This window comes from Dryobates pubescens, chromosome Z (genome assembly GCF_014839835.1).
Source record: "Dryobates pubescens isolate bDryPub1 chromosome Z, bDryPub1.pri, whole genome shotgun sequence".
NCBI classification, from domain to species: Eukaryota; Metazoa; Chordata; class Aves; order Piciformes; family Picidae; genus Dryobates; species Dryobates pubescens.
Genome location: NC_071657.1, coordinates 125,667,915 through 125,685,938, shown reverse-complemented (window position 1 = coordinate 125,685,938; position 18,024 = coordinate 125,667,915). Strand labels below are relative to the sequence as shown.

The following is an 18,024-nucleotide window of genomic DNA, read 5'->3' as shown; positions in this document are numbered from 1 at the left end:
CCTTTTGCCTGAGGCTCTGCTGCTCTTTACTGGACACGAAAAAAAATAGACATCTTAGCCAATATTTTGCGGTTTTTTGTTTGTCTGCTTACTTTTGATTTTTTTGTTTTGTTTGCTTTACAAGTCAACATCTCCCTTTCATTTTTTGAGCCCCCCTATCTGAATATTAAATTTAGTCATGTAATGTTTTCATAAAGAGCAGTTAGATGATTTTTCTGCACCTTTCCTTCCTCTGTTTTTAATGCATGTTTGTAACACGTCCTGGAGTCCTATTAACAGCAGGATACTGTTTGGCTCTTCCTTTAAAAGCTAAAGCAGTACGAACTTCTTTTATTGTCGAGTGGCTACAATCAAAGCCCAAATACAGATGCACCAAAGAGTTACTAAACTGCAGCAGCTGCAAAGAAACAGTAATGTCCAACATGTGTCACAGGTCCTCAGAGGAAGGGCCACCCCTGTTCTCTGCAGTGATGTTGGGTGATGGATAGGATGATGGCAGTAACTGTAATCCCCACGGTAGGAGGCTGGGCTGTTCAGACTCTAGGCCGGCTCTAAACTAGGATGGTCCAGGGTGCCCCCTTCTTTTAGCAATCTAGGATGGGATGAAGTCCCAGGGTACACACAGATGGGCCAGTGAGGCCTTAGTTTGTAGTGATGAGGCTCCTGTCTTGCCAGCCACGCTATCTCACCAGCTCAGTCCTCCCTGATCCCTGGTGAATGGAAGTAGGACCCCCAAAGAAGCAATTTACTCCCTGTTCAATGAGTCTCATACCCTCATCCTCATTATTACACACCCCAATATTTCCTTATCACCAATATTAGACTATTGGGAAAATATATAGCTGTGTTTTCAGATTGTTAGAAGATCCACTATCCGCTGCTTCCTGTTGTGGTACAGATAAGCAAATGTGGCAGCTACTGTCCTTCACACAAGAGCTTCTGGGATGTGTGCAGAGCACATGATTCCCTAGCTGATGAATGACACGCTGCAAAGAAGAAAACAACATTCCATGTGTGCCAAGAACAACATCCTGCACGAGGCAGACCATTCAGACATCCTGCTACCTTTTATAGGAGAATATTTCTAGCTTGGTTATGGGGCTAGATTCTACCAGTTAAATGAAAGAAAGGAGTATTTAAGCAGCTACTTTGGGCAACAAAGCAACTGGGTGGGGGGTAGGGATGCTGTAGACTTCTTCTGTTAAGGACACTCTTAATAATGCTGGGGATTCTGCAATGCTGTAAAAAAGGACTTCTGAGATTCTCTACTCTCTGCATTCCTGGAATTCCATTATGGAGCAATAACGGGGCTCATGCTTCATTTGTCTCCTAAGGGCCTTCCTGAATTGGGGGTTACTACAGGCAAACAGTGAAATATTTTTACCATATGACACCTCTGTGAACCCACTGAGTAACTAGATGTGCCCTTGTAAAACAAGTAGAAGAGAAGACTATATACACCACAGGTATTCTTAATGAAAAACACATTTCATGTCAAGGAAGGTATCTGTACAAATGTTTAAAAACAACACACTTGAAATATTTTGCCTATCTATCCTGCAGTTTATCCCAGAAAAAGATTACTGTGTTAAATCAAGGGGTTATACATGTGATACTCTTACAGGTATTTCAGAAAAAAATCCAAACACTCTTTAAAATCTGTGTGGTTGCATTCATGAAAATCAACATGTTAAAAACCCAAACAAACAGATGGATTTATACAACACTATATGGAAAGGGGCAACATTCAGACTTTTTAATTTACTGCAGATTGTTCAGAAATACAATTTCCTAACACTGAGATGGCTCACTGCAATCCTGAAACCTTCACGTGCAGAAGCAAAAGGAACTAAGACGAACAGTCACAGAATCACAGAATCACCAAGGTTGGAAGAGACTTCAAAGACCATCAAGTCCAAACCTGTCACCGCAGAGCTCGTGACTAAACCATGGCACCAAGTGCCACACCAAATCCCCTCTTGAACACCTCAATGGTACATAAAAAAGAAAAATATTTAGCTGTAAGATCCAGTGCTATCATGGAAGATTCCAGGGAAAAACAAAGACCTTCAACCCAATCTCAAATATTATGGGCTGTGATTAGTGTCTCTGCATCTAGACATTCTGAAGAAATAAGATAAAGCCATGTCATACAGTTTTGTTTCCCAACTGAAAAGAAGGGGGAGGAAATAGGTTAAATCTTTTCCAAATGCTCTTAAACTAGTAAGCCAGTTTAAAGTCTATATTTGGGGGAGATTAAAACAGCCAGATAAAACGATCCCTGTCCTTTCCAAACCCAAGTGAGGATTTTGGATGCCAGCTGGCAAAATTCTGGTGACAAAAACTTCAGCACAAGGCGACATCTGTTAACAGCATTTTAATGTTTTCGTTCCAGTGCAAGAATTCACCTCTCAGAAATTACTGAAGTAACCTGATGATTGGACAAAAGGAGAAAGCATGCACACATGAAACAAACTGCTTAAGTCTGGCTAGCAATACTTCAGCTGATTGACTCAGAGGGTTAGGAAAGAAATGCAGGTTACACCATATCTTTTCAGTTTTTGAGTGCCACAAGTGTTGTTAGCAATGATCAAACAGATGTTGGGTCAGTGAACCATACAGTATTCTCAACACTCTTTATCTTCTTAATTTTTATTATTATTTATTATTGACCATTTCTCTTGTAGTTGCTATTAAATATGTGCATGTAGATGTATTTCCCCCATACTTTTCACTCAAGACTAATAATACAGGGCTTTTAATTTTATCTGCCAAAGTGCATGCAGGGTAGAGAGATGAGGTGAATCTGTGCAGGTAGCCCCCTCTGAAAATCTGTGGGGATTACTCCACAAGCAAACAGTGTCTGTCTTCCTGAATAACCATATGCAAGTCTGTTTTATCTCCAGTGGGCTAAGCAACACTGCCAATGGCTTTCAGAAAGAAAAATCACTGGGTGTCAGTATTTCTGTGGGAGCAGGAAGGGCAGCTACCTGCTTCTCTGCCCTTCAAAATATTATAACAAAGAAGTTAAAACTTCTTCAGTTTTCAGTTCCAGGGTTTGCTTTTGTGTTTTGTGGGGGTGTGTGGGTTTTTGTGTGGGGTGGGGTTTGTTTGTTTTTTCTTATTCTTTGAGTGCTCTGTATAAACCTTTGGTATATTAGCACTAAATGTCATCCTAGAAAGAACAACACTGTGAATCTCTGATCACTGCTTGCACTCTAATCTGCAAAGAAACATAAGCAAAAATTGAGCAAAGCAATGAGGTTTAGCAAAATTGCATAAACTCAGAATTACCATAATCATATTATTAATTCAATAACAAACTATTATAAATTCATAACAGACATTAATAATTGCTAGCTAACTAGCAGTCTTAGCACACATCAATTCCTATGTTAGCAGTTTAATTAAAACCCTTTATTATATTTATTAATGATGTGCTCTAACATTACTTGCCCTAACGTTAATTTCCCACATGGAAACTTGGTCTTAAAATCTAAATGATGAAAAACAGATGGGAAAATATAACGTAATTTAGAAGACAACCAACAGACATATGCTGTATCTTGCTGGTTTAGAAGCTCTCCTGGAGCAGGGTTTTATGCAGTTGATGATGAAGCCTTCCATACTTCAGAAGCAGCCCAAGTTCTTGGTGGTAAAAGAAGAGCTTACAAAGCAAATAAAGAGCATGGGCATCAGCAAATTCTGTCCACAAATTAGATATGAATGCACTGTGTGCTTTCATTCGAAAACCTCAACTTGGATGAGTTTAAGAATGCCTTCCTTAACTCAGAGAATACTGAATCACAAACTGGAAACAGTGCTGGCAATACTCAGGGATGTTCCAAGAGTGGCTCACCACCCAGTTATTTACCAAGTTTCAAGCAAAGGCCTTCATCATATGAGGCCTATATTTATGCTTTAAGAGCATTGTATGTCCTATTTCATAGTGAGATTCACTGTTCTCTTGATAGTGCACTAAATTATTTAAAGCCATCAGCACATGCCCTTTTGTGATCTAAAATAATTTGCAGGTATCTAGGCTTTTGACTGAAAGCAGCATCTGCTGCTGCTGCTGTTGGGACCTCCGAGGCAATAAAGGAACTTATGATACTATGAAGCTAACAAGTCCTTTGCAATAATAAAACTAACTTGGTAGAAACAGAAAAACCTGGCATGCAGGGACAGTATTTGTTTTTATTTATCCAGGTTCAAAAACTATACATCTGAGCTTCAGAGGTATTTAATACACAATAGAGATAAGAGAATTGGTATGAACTGATGTAGAGAAGATGGGGTTCTTGATGGTAAGATCAGTTTTTCCAAAGATAGCAATAATTTAGAACATCTCTTCTTATTATCTATACCTAAAACTAGCAACTCTGAGTTCTCATGAATTTTGTTTCTGCCAGTGGAGGACCTGATGACACAAGTAGAACAGATAATCCAACAGCTATTGTTAATGTAAATGTGATTATAGCTGCTTTCCTCATATTGAGATCTGAAATGACATGGAGACAACATCACCAGTGCAGGTCTATTATATCAGTCCTATTCACAGGAGAGCTTATCTCACTTTCTTTTATAAGCCACAGATGGCATGAAAGTTATGGGTAAACAAAAAAACCAGCAGCATAATAATGACAGTAACTAAAGAATCTCTTCCTTCAGTGAACTATATTTATATGTAAAGGAAGTACAGTGTTAATTCTACCCCTGACCTGTGGGTTGGGAAATACTTCCAACGAATACAGTGTTCTTCCCCATTCAGCATACCATGGAGAATGCCTGACGACACTGTGCTTTGTACTAGCAACCCTGTGGTAGTATTCCCTGTTATTTCATTCCCAACACCAGAAAAAGCCTAGGTACTTGGTTGATTTATACTCATGGATTACCATTTTATGGCTGATAAGGAAAATTCACAATAAACTGTTAACTACAATTCTCTGAGTAGTGCTCACACCTGGCTTTCTCAGCTCCTGCTGCCTAACTAGAGATGGATTTTGGTACTTTGTGAAGTCTCATAAACACAGATTTACAGTCAATGTATTTTGCTGTGTATTTTTTTTACTTCTGGTGTATCTTGATTCTTGGAACAGACTACAGCTCTTTGTGCTAGAAATAGCACTGTGGATTAATAACAGGTTTCCTCAAAGGCTTCTGTCAGAACTAACTGCTCACTGGCTTCACCCTCAGTATGATGTCTTCTGCTTGCTTTCCCCTCCTGGCTCTTAACCACTGACTCCAAGCATCTCATTCCATGCTCATTACATTACTGTTAAGGTCTAGCCTATAAATTTTACCCCAAACCTAGCCAAACTATGCTATTTCCAACTCACGCATGGCTAAAGCATGTCTGTAAGAAACATACTGAGCCTTTGGAGACTTCTGTGATTCTTTTTCAGGAAAATCAGTAGCCCAGATTCTTACTTGCCCATGCTGCATGAACCTGCCCCCTCACAGAGAAAAACTTTTTCCTCATGTTTACATAGAACTTTCTGTGCCTCAACTTCTACCCAGTGCACCTTGTTCTGTCACTGGGCATCACTGAGAAGAGCCTGGTCCCAGGCAGGGTCTCAGATTCATTGATACTGTTTAAGACAATAAAACAATGTAGCTAGCACAGGAATATTGATGATATGGAAAATATTTTGAAGTGTATATATGGCTGTATGTGATCAAGATTACTGCAACCTACGTTTGGACTCTTCCTAAGTGTAGGTACAAGTTTCTGACTTGAACCAGTTCAATTATAAAATCTTTAAGGTTGCAAAAGACCCCTAGGACCAAATTCAACAATGATTATGAAGATTCTCTGACTATCCAAATTGCTCCAAAGGCACAAAAAAGTTACACAGTTTCATATTAAAGAGAAATTTTGTAATAAATGTAATATACTTATTTGAATATAAAATAAATCAGGCTTGCAGTCGTTATGCATTCTCATTCTATGATTCTATGTAGTCATGAGGTCTTGGGTGACAGGTTGGACTTGATGATCTTTGAGGTCTTTTCCAATCTCATTGATTTCAATGATTCTACATGACAAAAAGCAGATCCATAAAATAAAATGCCTGAACATTAGTTTTTCAGATTACCTGAAGCGCTGTATCTCTATGGGACTTGAAACAAAGCATTAATGTTTGGTTCCTCGATCAGAGAAGCAACCATTAAGTCAAAAAGCGCTGAATTTAATAGTAAGATTTTAAAGACTCCACTTGACACTTTGAAAACTACCCAATTAATATATATTTTTTTAGGGTAAATATTATTGTCAGAGGAAATCAAAACAGCAATGACAAGTTTTCTTTTGTTAAATAAGTACTAATGTAATGCAAAATAGTGTTGCCTTCAGCAAATGATAGAGACACCAAAGCTTCTATTAAAAAAAGAAGACTTAGGCAGGCATTTACATGAATGCCATTAGCATTCCATTATGTGTATGTGACAACAATATTATTTTGAGAATTGAAATACTGTGGTTGTGTCAAGTTTCAGCACGTTGATACGCTTTGTCACATAAATTAATAGCAATATCATCAGGAAGGCAGAGGAGCATCCTTCATCAACAGGAAATTACAGCACAGAGAGCATGCATAACATATTTTAATATTCATAATGGAATATTTTTTCTTTTGTGTTTGTGAGTTTGGCAGCATGGGACTCCACTGCTTCAAGCCCAGCAGTTAGGGTTGCTGCTGTCTAATGCACAGCTCACCCCTTTGCATCTGAGAAAGCCTGAACAAACGTGCCACCCAGTGACTTGAGCTCAGAATTGCTAGAGAGATTGAAGCGGTAGGCAGGAGAAAAATCCCTCACACAGGAAGGAGAAAACCCCTTAGTGTAAGAATATGATAAGAAATGAAGCAGAAATATTGGAAGTGCATGTCCCATAGTTATGTCTTATATAAATATTTGTATTGAATTTGTTAATATTCAGCACTTTTTATTACTTAAGTGATGAACTGCTGAATAACTACAAATTGCAGTTCCAGATTTCAATTGCAGTCTGTCTACTCTGTCCTGAGTGAGAAAAACTGATCTGCCCATGGAATAGGACGAAAGATTACCTGCACTTGCTTTACATTTGAAAGCACATAAACGAGGTTCAGGAATGCAAAACAAGAAGCTGCTCCTGCTTCAGTCATTTCTACCAATATTGATCAAATGCAAAGGGAGAACAACAGACAAAACAATATCCCTCAGGAAGATGGGAGTTACAGACTGACAAATAAGTTAATTGATACTTGGATCTAACCTACTGTCTAAATGTAGCCCATTTCTGGGTCTAAACCACAGCAGTTACTCTATAACCCTATGACCCCTCCCTAGCAGAGAAAGGGAGAAGACCCACAGACTAAAACAAAAATGGATTTAATGCTGATACCACTCTCAATACAAGATATATAGAGCTATAAACAGCCCAGCAAAGCAACAGTCACGATATGCAGGAAGGAAGCCCTCAAGAACAGCAGATGACTAAGGACCCTAACAGGAAGCCCTCAAAGAAAGCTCTCCTCAGCAACCCTTTATAGGACTTGTTTACATACTGAAAAAGAGCACTGTGACTTCTCAGAGACATTTACAACTCAGCAAATGAGCAGGCTGAAGCAACTCTGACTCTTGAAAGAACTGGATTGTTCCAAGTCAGACTAAAATAGTTGCCTCAAAGAGAAGGCGAACAGATAGTGATCCATCAAGTAATACTGCCAGCCTAGGAGAAAGACTCTGCAAGAGACACTGTTACATGATATGTAATTTTGGACATGAGGTTGAAGGTGAAAATAGCCCCTGGTGCTCCCAAACACTGCAGGCACCACTAGCAACCTTTCCTCTTCACATCTGCAGTACCTAAATGCAAGGATTTTTGTATAATGTAAACCCAGTACAATAGAATAAATATGTACATATGTGAAGTTGACGTTGAGTATTAGGTAAAGGAGTGTGTCATTAGACATAACAAGAAGGGATTTTTACTTGAGGTATTAATTTTGAATAAGCCTGATAAAAGACTGCAAAAAGATAACCATACATGCAAACATGATAGATCTATGATTCCTCTAGGTGCCAAAATGAGCGTCTTTGTATTAACTTGTTTAGCTTTCACACAAAATTTTCTTGCTAAGCATTTACAGACTGTTTGACTCCTACCCACCATCTGGGCCCGGTCTTGTGCCAGCTTCCAGAAATATTGATGAGAAAAACATGGGAAAGCAAAAGTGAATGCACATGCACACTTTTTCAAAATGATTATGATCAGGCTACCTACTTAAGAGTTATGCTCACTATTAATCAGAGTTGGATTTAGCTGAGGCACAAAATAATTATGTCAATTTAGATATCTGATTTCAGGTATCTACCTGCAAGTGCATATATGCCTGCAAGATGTCTAAATTTTAATGTTATTTCATGTTCTTAGCATACTGCATATTTCTATACCCGAACAAATACAATAGAAAAAGCAAACCAGAAAAGACAGGTATTCACAATAGAGAAAACTAGACCTTCATGTATTAAATAAGGACCTACAGTATCTTACCATGACATTCCTTTCATAATGCTCGTGCTCTTTCTCAAAATCTATTACAAAGCCATTTAGAGACCAAATAAATGTCAGGTCTAAAGTGGGATCATGGGATGCAATGCATTGCATGGTAGCGTTCTCTCCAACGGTGACATCAACATTCAACGGAGCTAAAGTAATCCTTGTGGCTTCTGTGAAGTTAACAGCAAACATGGAAAATTGCAATGAATAAATGCTTATTCACATGTAAGCTCAGCTCCATAACTGTTTGATTATTTATTAAATCATTCTCCCAAGCTCTACTTTACATGATATTCATACAGCTACGTTTCAAAAGACCAAAGGAAAGCTATTACAACTGAAATGACTCATTTCTCTGTAGCTTTCCTCTGAAAATGGCTTTTTCAGTCTCTGAATCACATGACTATGCAAAGCTATTTTTATTCATTGACTATATCTATCTAAGGTAGAAAGAAGACAGATGATGAATCTTATGTGATTTGTGTTGCATTTCTGGTTTTAATTATAATACTTCTTATGTTTTAAAACCTGTCTCCAACAAACAGGAAGTTCTACTCCGTTGTCAGTCTGTCAGACTTCCATTAGAGCACTGCAGGGACTATCTACTGAGAAACAATATAACATATACACAATAAACAATGCAAATAGTTATGTGTGGAAAGGAGGAGAAAATAATAAAAGCAGAGGAAGAAACCTGAATATTCTCCATCAGTATCTCTTACTATTATAGAAACAAAAAAAGGCAGAGTTCTCATGGTACTTGCTAGGGGTCCTGCCACACGCACCAAACTCACATAGCAAATGAACAACATTGTTTTGGAGGGGATTAATTGGATTACTGACACTTGAACCTTTTCTTTTAAATATCAGCATAAAGCAAAAAGACAGAGTATCTTCCTTATGCCATGACATGGAGTATCTTTCCCATCAATGAGAGTGGGAATAGGGTACCAAAAATCTGGAAGACAACAGCCATATGCAAAGAGCTTGCTACCAGTTAAGACCACATACTGGGGATACAATTTTTAAAGCATTCTTTGTCAACCCTCATCATTATCCAAAATGCAAAAATAGTTTCTAAATATGTCATCTGACCCTTCTGTTCCTGCTGTGATGCAAGAGAGATGACTTAGTCTTCTGGATGAATCAGAGCAGAATTGTCTGAAATACTATAATTATTTTTTATCTAGTTTAGTGTAGGAAGAGGTTGTTTTCAGGTAAGTTTGGAAGGCTATAGGGAAGATTTGCCTTTGCTCAAATTAAAGAAAGCTGTGTTTTGTCTTTGACTCTGAAAAGAATGTAAGCACCTTGTAACTGAAGGAAAGAAACTAGTCAGAACTTGGTTGGATGTGTTAAAATATTGTTTTGTTATTTTAACCTATTGTATGCCTTAATTACATGCATGCCAGTAGAAAATAGCCAATTAAGCTGTGACACAATGTGCCTTCTGATAGACTAAATAACTTTGCTGTAAAACATAATAAAGGCCTTTGCCTGCTTACATCTTGTCCTGGAAGCATTGCTCTGGGTAATTAGAACATCTATATAACAACAAAAGGAAGCAGTGCAACGAGAAGAATGAAACATCTATATTATAACAGTTCAGAAGGTTTAAAAATCACTGATTTGAGTGTTTTACTGTGCAGACTGAATCCTGCTTTCAGAATGTATGATATGACTATTAATGGACTGGATATTTATTTACAGAACCTTTCAAAGGAATTAAATGCCTGAGAGAAATACAATACTGCAGATGATAAAAAATATCTCCAAACATTAAGCAAATTTAATTAATTAAAACAAAGTCATACAATTAATTTGGTATGATAACTTTTGCATAAATCAGCCACAAAAAATGCTTTCACAGGATTTGATTACACAGATAAATCCTTACATTAGTACATCAGTATTGTGGCATTGAGCTGTCACACCCAACATGATCTCTGGAACACACATTAAAAATGTTGATACATGTTTCTTCTACTGTCAGTGATACTTGATAGACATAGCTGCTCATGAATGTCATCTTTCCTGTCTGTATTCTACAGCTACTTATTTATCTTCAGATTTTAAATAAACAATTAAGGGTATTGGTATTCAATCAATAAATACTGATACCCCATGAAGGAAAATAATTTAACAGAGCAATCCTGTGGCTTTATGCCCTTGTCTCAGAAACTTAATGTGTATTTCATTAACTGCAATGCTCTCTGACTTGCTTACCCCATAAAAAGAAACAACAAAAAATCCAAAAGGCTGAGGAAGTTCACGAAGAACCCTATTTCTCTGTTTGAGCCACGGTCCCAGAACTACACCTTAGCCTGACCATTAAGCTGCCAAATTGAATAAATATATCAAAATGTGTCAGTTTAGTAGAGGAGATTTAATAATCTCTTAAGGAAAAATCAACCCTGAAGATTCACAGCCTGAGAAGTGGCGCAACTATGCACAGTTTCCACCGAGCAATGTTCTTTAAAAGCATCAATTCATTGTTTAATGAGTAATTAAATTAGAAAGGGAAGATAGAAAATTATTTACAAAAGTAGTTCAAAATAAGTGGTTTTGGGTTGAGGGATTCTGTCTGAAAGAAATGAATGCAGCTTTACCTGTCATCTCTAGAACACCGGTGCTATTAGCTTTTCCTCGGTTGTTTTCTGCAAAACAGGTGTAGCGACCTTCATCCAGCTTTGTGACGTTGATAATTTCCAGGCTCCCATCATCCCAGATACGTATGCTGTAGCAAGTGCAAAAAACACATCAGCAGAGGTTAGTTTTTTGTATTACACCACAATGCTTTAAGTAGAAATGTAGTAAGTGAAAAGACTGACTACAAACATCTCTTGGAAGCTCACATAGAATCAATAAGGTTGGAAAAGACCTCTGAGATCATCAAGTCCAACCTGTCACCCAAGACCTCATGACTACTAGCCCATGGCACCAAGTGCCATATCCAATCCCCTCTTGAACACCTCCAGAGACGGTGACTCCACCACCTCCCTGGGCAGCCCATTCCAATGGCTAACAACTTTCTCTGTGAAGAACTTTCTCCTCACCTCCAGCCTAAACTTCCCCTGGTGCAGCCTGAGACTGTGTCCCCTAGTTCTGGTGCTGCTTGCCTGGGAGAAGAGACCAACCCCCTCCTGGCTACAACCTCCCTTCAGGTAGTTGTAGACAGCAAGAAGGTCTCCCCTGAGCCTCCTCTTCTCCAGGCTAAGCAACCCCAGCTCCCTCAGCCACTTCTTACAGGGCATCTAACTACTGTACTTATAAACATTGCTAAGAAAAAAATATTTGAATAGACTGTGGCATGATTAGATACCCCACACTGCTGGAGTGAGAGTACTTCTACTTGTTAGAGACATTCAAGTATGTTTCCAATTCAATTCTGAAATGCAGAGAGCATCAAACAGACTGGCTAAAGTTGGATATCCTACTAGCTACTTGGAGCCACACTGCTACTAACAGATTGGTGTATCATTTTCCTGAAGTTACACATTCTCCTGCCCCTGAAATCTGCAAAAGTGAGATCTAGACTAAAGGATAAATAGAAACATAAGGCAGAATTTCTATGATTCGCAGTGTCTGCTAACTGTCAATACTGACCGGCTCCCATTTACAAGCAATTCTGTTCCTTTGCTCCATGAGAATTTTGGCTTTGGAGCAGCTTTAGGCTTGCATTCAATGATTACACGGCCTCCTTTAGCTGCTAGGATTTTCTTCTTCATAGGGTTCAGTTCAAAAGTAGGAGGTGAAGCTGAAAGCAAAAATTTACACAAGTACCATCAGTGGATTTTCTGCAGAATAGATTTTGTTTGTAACATGAAGGCAAAAGACAGAACTATTGAACTGTAGACAAGCATCCATTATTCAGAACAGTGAGAAAAACACTAATGATATAGAGATGTGGTGAGAAGTAGATGGTGACCAAAATGAAACAGCAAAAAAATCATGATGTAGTTCTATGCTGTGTTACACTAGAGGTTTCCTTCTGTTGGTTTCTGAACCTCCATCTAAATTTAATCTACCAAGATCAAAGTCTCTGCAAATCAATACAAAGTTCCTCCCTTTCAAAACCTTTTTGATCAGTCCTACTAAAATTTAGATTCCTAGAGATCAATTTCTGTAAAAGGTTGCTCACTGGACCATACTTTCAAAGAACAGCTTGGTTTATTGTTCAGTGGTTTAAACCTTCCTCTAGCAGCTGTAAAGCTACGTTCTTCTTAGTAGTTATCTGTCTGGCCAGCTGGCCTCAGGCATTCTCTCAGATGCACAAAAGTAATGAGACACTTATGCATTCGTGGTCAGACCTTTGCTTACTAATTTTCTCTTTATTTGTAATCAAATAAAAGAAAAAATGCTTTTAATTATTTTTTATCTTGGCATATCATCACTGCTAAACCTGCCAGCAGAGTGTGTGCACAGCTTGAGAAAACAGAGCTGTTAGTTAATTACAGCAGTATAGAAAAAAGTGATTAATCCAGGCTAGTAGTGAGTATATAGTAATGGAGTGAGGAACAAAGCATTGTTACATGGTGGGTTGGAGAAGTCAAAAATAGTTTAGCTCTTGGACAATTCTGGAGGAAAGTGTGAGATTGAAAGAACCCAGACTAACTACTGCAGGGACATCTGTCATAAACCTCTCTACCATCAGTAAAAACATGAGAAATTGTTTTAAGCTGGAGCACTCTGGATCTGAAAGTCAAACTTTGAACAGTGTGCTCCTTAGGAAAACATCATGAAGTATGGAACAGCTACGTTGCACACAAACATTGCACCTGGTCTGAATGTGCTGTAGAAGGCACAAGCAAAAGGAAGGGCTTCACAGGCCTGGTGACTGACCACGTATGTTCGTAAAAAAACATATTTTGCTCTACAGAGGAGTAAGCACTGGTCACAAAAAAAACCAAAACACTTCTCAATCAGTTTTGCAAGTTTAAAAGGTTGACAGCTGCTTCACACACTGCATATAACTTTTGTCCTACCAGTTCCTCTGAGGGACAACAGCAGCTATCAAACTTATGAAATAATAAAATAATACGGCAAACGTTCTCCATGAATTAGTAACTTGATCCCTCAAATCATTGCCAAAACCCAGCTCGGGAGGTCAGATAAACCACACTTCACATAAACTGAGTGAGGGGTCTTAGCTTTATCCTCACAGGAATCTGTTACCAAACCAATGCCTGCAAATACAACTGCTATCTTACTGAAACCTGAAATAGTAATTAGAAGAAATCATCGGACTGACCCACAATCTTCAGTTCCGCATTCGCATAAATAATTCCATGTGAGTTTTCTGCTATACACTGGTACATGCCAGCATCGTCAAAGGTCAGACTTTGTATCCTTAGTTCACCTTTCCGAAACTAAAACATAGAATCAATAAAACAAGATGTTAATACAGACTATGCATGCTAACAAATTCACATCCATATCCTTTTTTTCCTTCAGTGACAGTGTTCATAAGAGAGTCCTCATACAACATTCAGACACCAGTGAGATTCTATTTTATCCATGTTACATTTCAGTGCTGGGCCCCATGCTTATTAATAATCTTTATCGATGATCTGGATGAGGGTATTGAGTCCATCATCAGTAAATTTGCAGATGACACCAAGCTGGGGACAGAAGTTGATCTGTTAGAGGGTAGGAGAGCTCTGCAGAAGGACCTTGACAGGTTGGACAAATGGGCAGAGTCCAAGGGCATGAGATTTAACACATCTAAGTGCTGGGTTCTACACATGGGCCACAACAACCCCATGCAGTGCTGCAGGCTGGGGTCAGAGTGGCTGGAGAGTGGCCAGGCAGAAAGGGGCCTAGCAGAAAGGTAGTGGTTGATACTAGGCTGGACATGAGCCAGCAGTGTGCCCAGGTGGCCAAGAAGGCCAATAGCATCCTAGCCTGTATCAAGAATAGTATGGCCAGCAGGAGCAGGGAGGTCATTCTGCCCCTGTACTCAGCACTCGTTAGGCCGCACCTCGAGTACTGTGTCCAGTTCTGGGCCCCTCAGTTTAGGAAAGATTTGAGTTGCTGGAAGGTGTCCAGAGAAGGGCAAAGGCTGGTGAGGGGTTTGGAGCACAAGCCCTATGAGGAGAGGCTGAGGGAGCTGGGGTTGCTTAGCCTGGAGAAGAGGAGGCTCAGGGGAGACCTTCTTGCTGTCTACAACTACCTGAAGGGAGGTTGTAGCCAGCTGGGGGTTGGTCTCCTCTTCCAGGCAACCAGCACCAGAAGAAGAGGACACAGTCTCAAGCTGTGCCAGGGGAGGTTTGGACTGGATGTTAGGAAGAAGTTCTTCACAGAAAGAGTGATTGGAGCCCATTGGAATGGGCTGCCCAGGGAGGTGGTGGAATCACCATCACTGGAGGTGTTTAGGAAGAGACTGGATGGAGTGCTTGGTGCCATGGTTTAGTTGATTAGATAGTGTTGGATGATAGGGTGGACTCGATGATCTCAAAGGTCTCTTCCAACCTCGTTAATTCTATTCTATTAGATACAATGTGGTCACCTTCTTTTCTTTTTTTTTAAAGAAAGGTTCAGAGTCAATCAACTATTTTTCTGGAAGTCATAGCTGATTGGCATTAGATACATCTACTCTTCAGCCTACTGTTACCACACCAATGCAAACACTACTGATTCAGAAATAAGAAACAAGAAATAAAATTAATTTTATAAACATCAGCTTTGTTTTGCCATTCTCACTGTTCAGCATGTTCTATTCTATGTGCATTGTTTTACAACATTAAAAGGTCAAAGCAAGTTCCAGTCAATTAGAATTTTTTCAGAAGATTCCTCTGAGAGGTAGAATGAACTGTTTCATAGAATCACAGAATCACTCATGGCTGGAAGGGACCACAAGGATCATCTAGTTCCAACCACCCTGCCATAGGCAGGGACACCTCACACTAGATCAGGCTGGCCAGAGCCTCATCCAGCCTGGTCTTAAACACCTCCAGGGACGGGGCCTCAACCACCTCCCTGGACAACCCATTCCAGGGCTTCACCACTCTCATGGTGAAGAACTTCCTCCTCATGTCCAGCCTGAATCTCCCCACCTCCAGCTGCATTCCATTCCCCCTAGTCCTATCACTACCTGACATCCTGAGAAGTCCCTCCCCAGCCTTCTTGCAGGCCCCCTTCAAATACTGGAAGGCCACAACTAGGTCACCTCAGAGCCTTCTCTTCTCCAGACTGAACAGCCCCAACTCCTTCAGTCTGTCCTCACAGGAGAGGTGCTCCAGCCCTCTGATCACCCTATTACTTTGCTTTAATCTAAAAGGAAAATATAAATAAAAGTACTTAATCTCTCAAAAAACCCCAAAACCTTCTGCATAAAATTGCAGAAAGTCTAGTGGGGTATTCTGTAAATTACAAATAGATGTCAATCTGGTTTTGAAAGATCACATTAATAAATTTCACTTCCTGTGAAAATCAATCTGAAAAGTTTTAAACCATGTAAATAAGTCAACTGGAATGTATGAAGGAGTGAAAGATTAAAAGAATGCTACTTATCTGTAAAAAAGAGAACAGATTAAAGGAAACAGATTTCCTGTACTGTTCAATTAAAACACATTTAAATCAGATTTTCTACAACGAATCTCTGTTTTGTGCTAATCGAAATACCATATTATGGTATTTCACCATAATTACCATTATCTGATTTAGAAACAAGCTAAATGTTGAAGGCAACTTAAATAATTTTGCTATTTCCATTTAGAAATCATCTCATAATATTAATACACAGCATAATCTTTTGGTGTACTACTGGAGAATTATGTATCACTTTCCACAAGCCAGTATGCAGATTTTGTCAGTGAGAGTCAAGTTCAGTGGGGACCATAAATGCAATTCACTTGCTAAATTACTTATTTATAATAACTACTGAAGCTAGGAAACAGCATTGTCTTTTCTGCTTTAAGCCATCTCCATATGGCAGATGGTGATATCCCCATTCTCCCTCCTAACTCCCACATTTCTCTTAAGATACACAGCCAAAGCAGCACTACCTCATTGTCTGTTTTTGTTTGCTTGCCAAGATCAGTGTCACCACAACTCAACAGATTTAGCATTACATTGTGCCCTCTTTGATTCTCTTTGTTCTTTAATGGCTCATCACACAGTACAATTAATGGATAACAAATACATGGCTGAAAAGCCTTGATGGAATATCTGCTTTGTTTAAACAGAATATCCAATGCAATAAACTTAAATTATCAAACGGTGCCCATTTAAAACCTCACATCATCTAAAATAATGGAACTTTGCAACCTTCTGTGGCTGCAAAGAATATGAAAAAATATATGATACAGAAACACTGTTGATCATTTAGAAATTGTTCTTTCTTCTCTTGTCTCTACTGACTCCATTTTTTCTTTTATTTTCAGACAAAAGGACTAATTTTAGAGAGAAGCTGATAGGCAATTTTTATCCAAGGAGAAGAAAATAGCATTTACTTACAAAGGTCTGGAGAGAAAAAGGATATTCATCTCCTAAACTCGTGGCAAAAAGGCAAGTTCATAATTCAGAGCTGAATATTAAATAACCTGAATAAATGCATTTCAAACCTGAAGATTGTGATAAAACTTTTAAAAATAGATTTTAATCCCCAGTGCAAGTGGAGTCAGTAAATATTTGTATCATCATTAATTTCCTTTCAGCCCTTTAATAATACATGCCACCAAAAATAATCTCCATCAGCTAATCAACCAATCCTGCATTAAGTATGGCAATATACTTACTGAGGCACCATTTTTCAGCCACCTGATTGTTGGAATAGGCTTGCCAGTAGCTACGCACGGCCAGTAGAGGTCACTGCCTATATCCTTCTCTGTGTCATTGATATGTTCTACCCACTCGGGAGCGGCTGAGCACAAAAAAGATGACACCTTGTAAATATAGCAGATACATATTTAATTACTATTACAGACTGCTAATTTCAGTGCTTTTTCCATGATACTTCAGGGAACACGCAAAGGAATGCATCAGCACAGTGCCTTACCGCATAGTCTCAATATAACTTCAAATTGTTTCTTATGTGAAGACAATACGGATTTGAAATAATGCTTCTCGAATGCCCACTGATAGAAAATGTTACTGCTTACACTGAAATATGAAAGTTATTTCAGTAATGTCATAAACGTGATAGTTAAATAGTGAAGCTGGTAAAATCACCTATGTGCTGCAAGGGTCCCCAAGAAAAATATCCTTTTGGCCTAGAGACGATATTTAAGGAATTACTATTGAAAATGTCCCAGATTTTCCAAACCAAATAAATCTATTTGTAGATTTTCCCTATTACAGCTAGCAATGACCTTCCAACGCCAATTTTGAATTTGTCTCATTGAAGTTCAAGCACTTAACTGAGAATCTTAACCTAGGAAATGTTCTCTACAGTCAGTAAAGGTCATTTGGATGTTATGTGTGACCTTTTCATACTACAGTTTGGTGGCATAAGTCTCAGCCAAGAAGTCAGGTTACTT

General features: G+C 38.9%; 1 protein-coding gene across 1 annotated transcript in view; it reads right to left on the bottom strand.

The window, feature by feature from the left end:
- Positions 1 to 18,024, bottom strand: part of CNTN1 (contactin 1) — an 88,096-nt gene that overhangs the window by 45,644 nt on the left and 24,428 nt on the right. The window contains exons 8-12 of the mRNA XM_054178136.1: positions 17,284 to 17,408; positions 13,797 to 13,914; positions 12,152 to 12,302; positions 11,155 to 11,282; positions 8,543 to 8,718 (exon numbers count right to left, since the gene is read on the bottom strand). Of these exons, the coding sequence (XP_054034111.1) occupies positions 8,543 to 8,718; positions 11,155 to 11,282; positions 12,152 to 12,302; positions 13,797 to 13,914; positions 17,284 to 17,408 (698 nt within the window). The remainder of the gene's footprint in view (positions 1 to 8,542; positions 8,719 to 11,154; positions 11,283 to 12,151; positions 12,303 to 13,796; positions 13,915 to 17,283; positions 17,409 to 18,024) is intronic.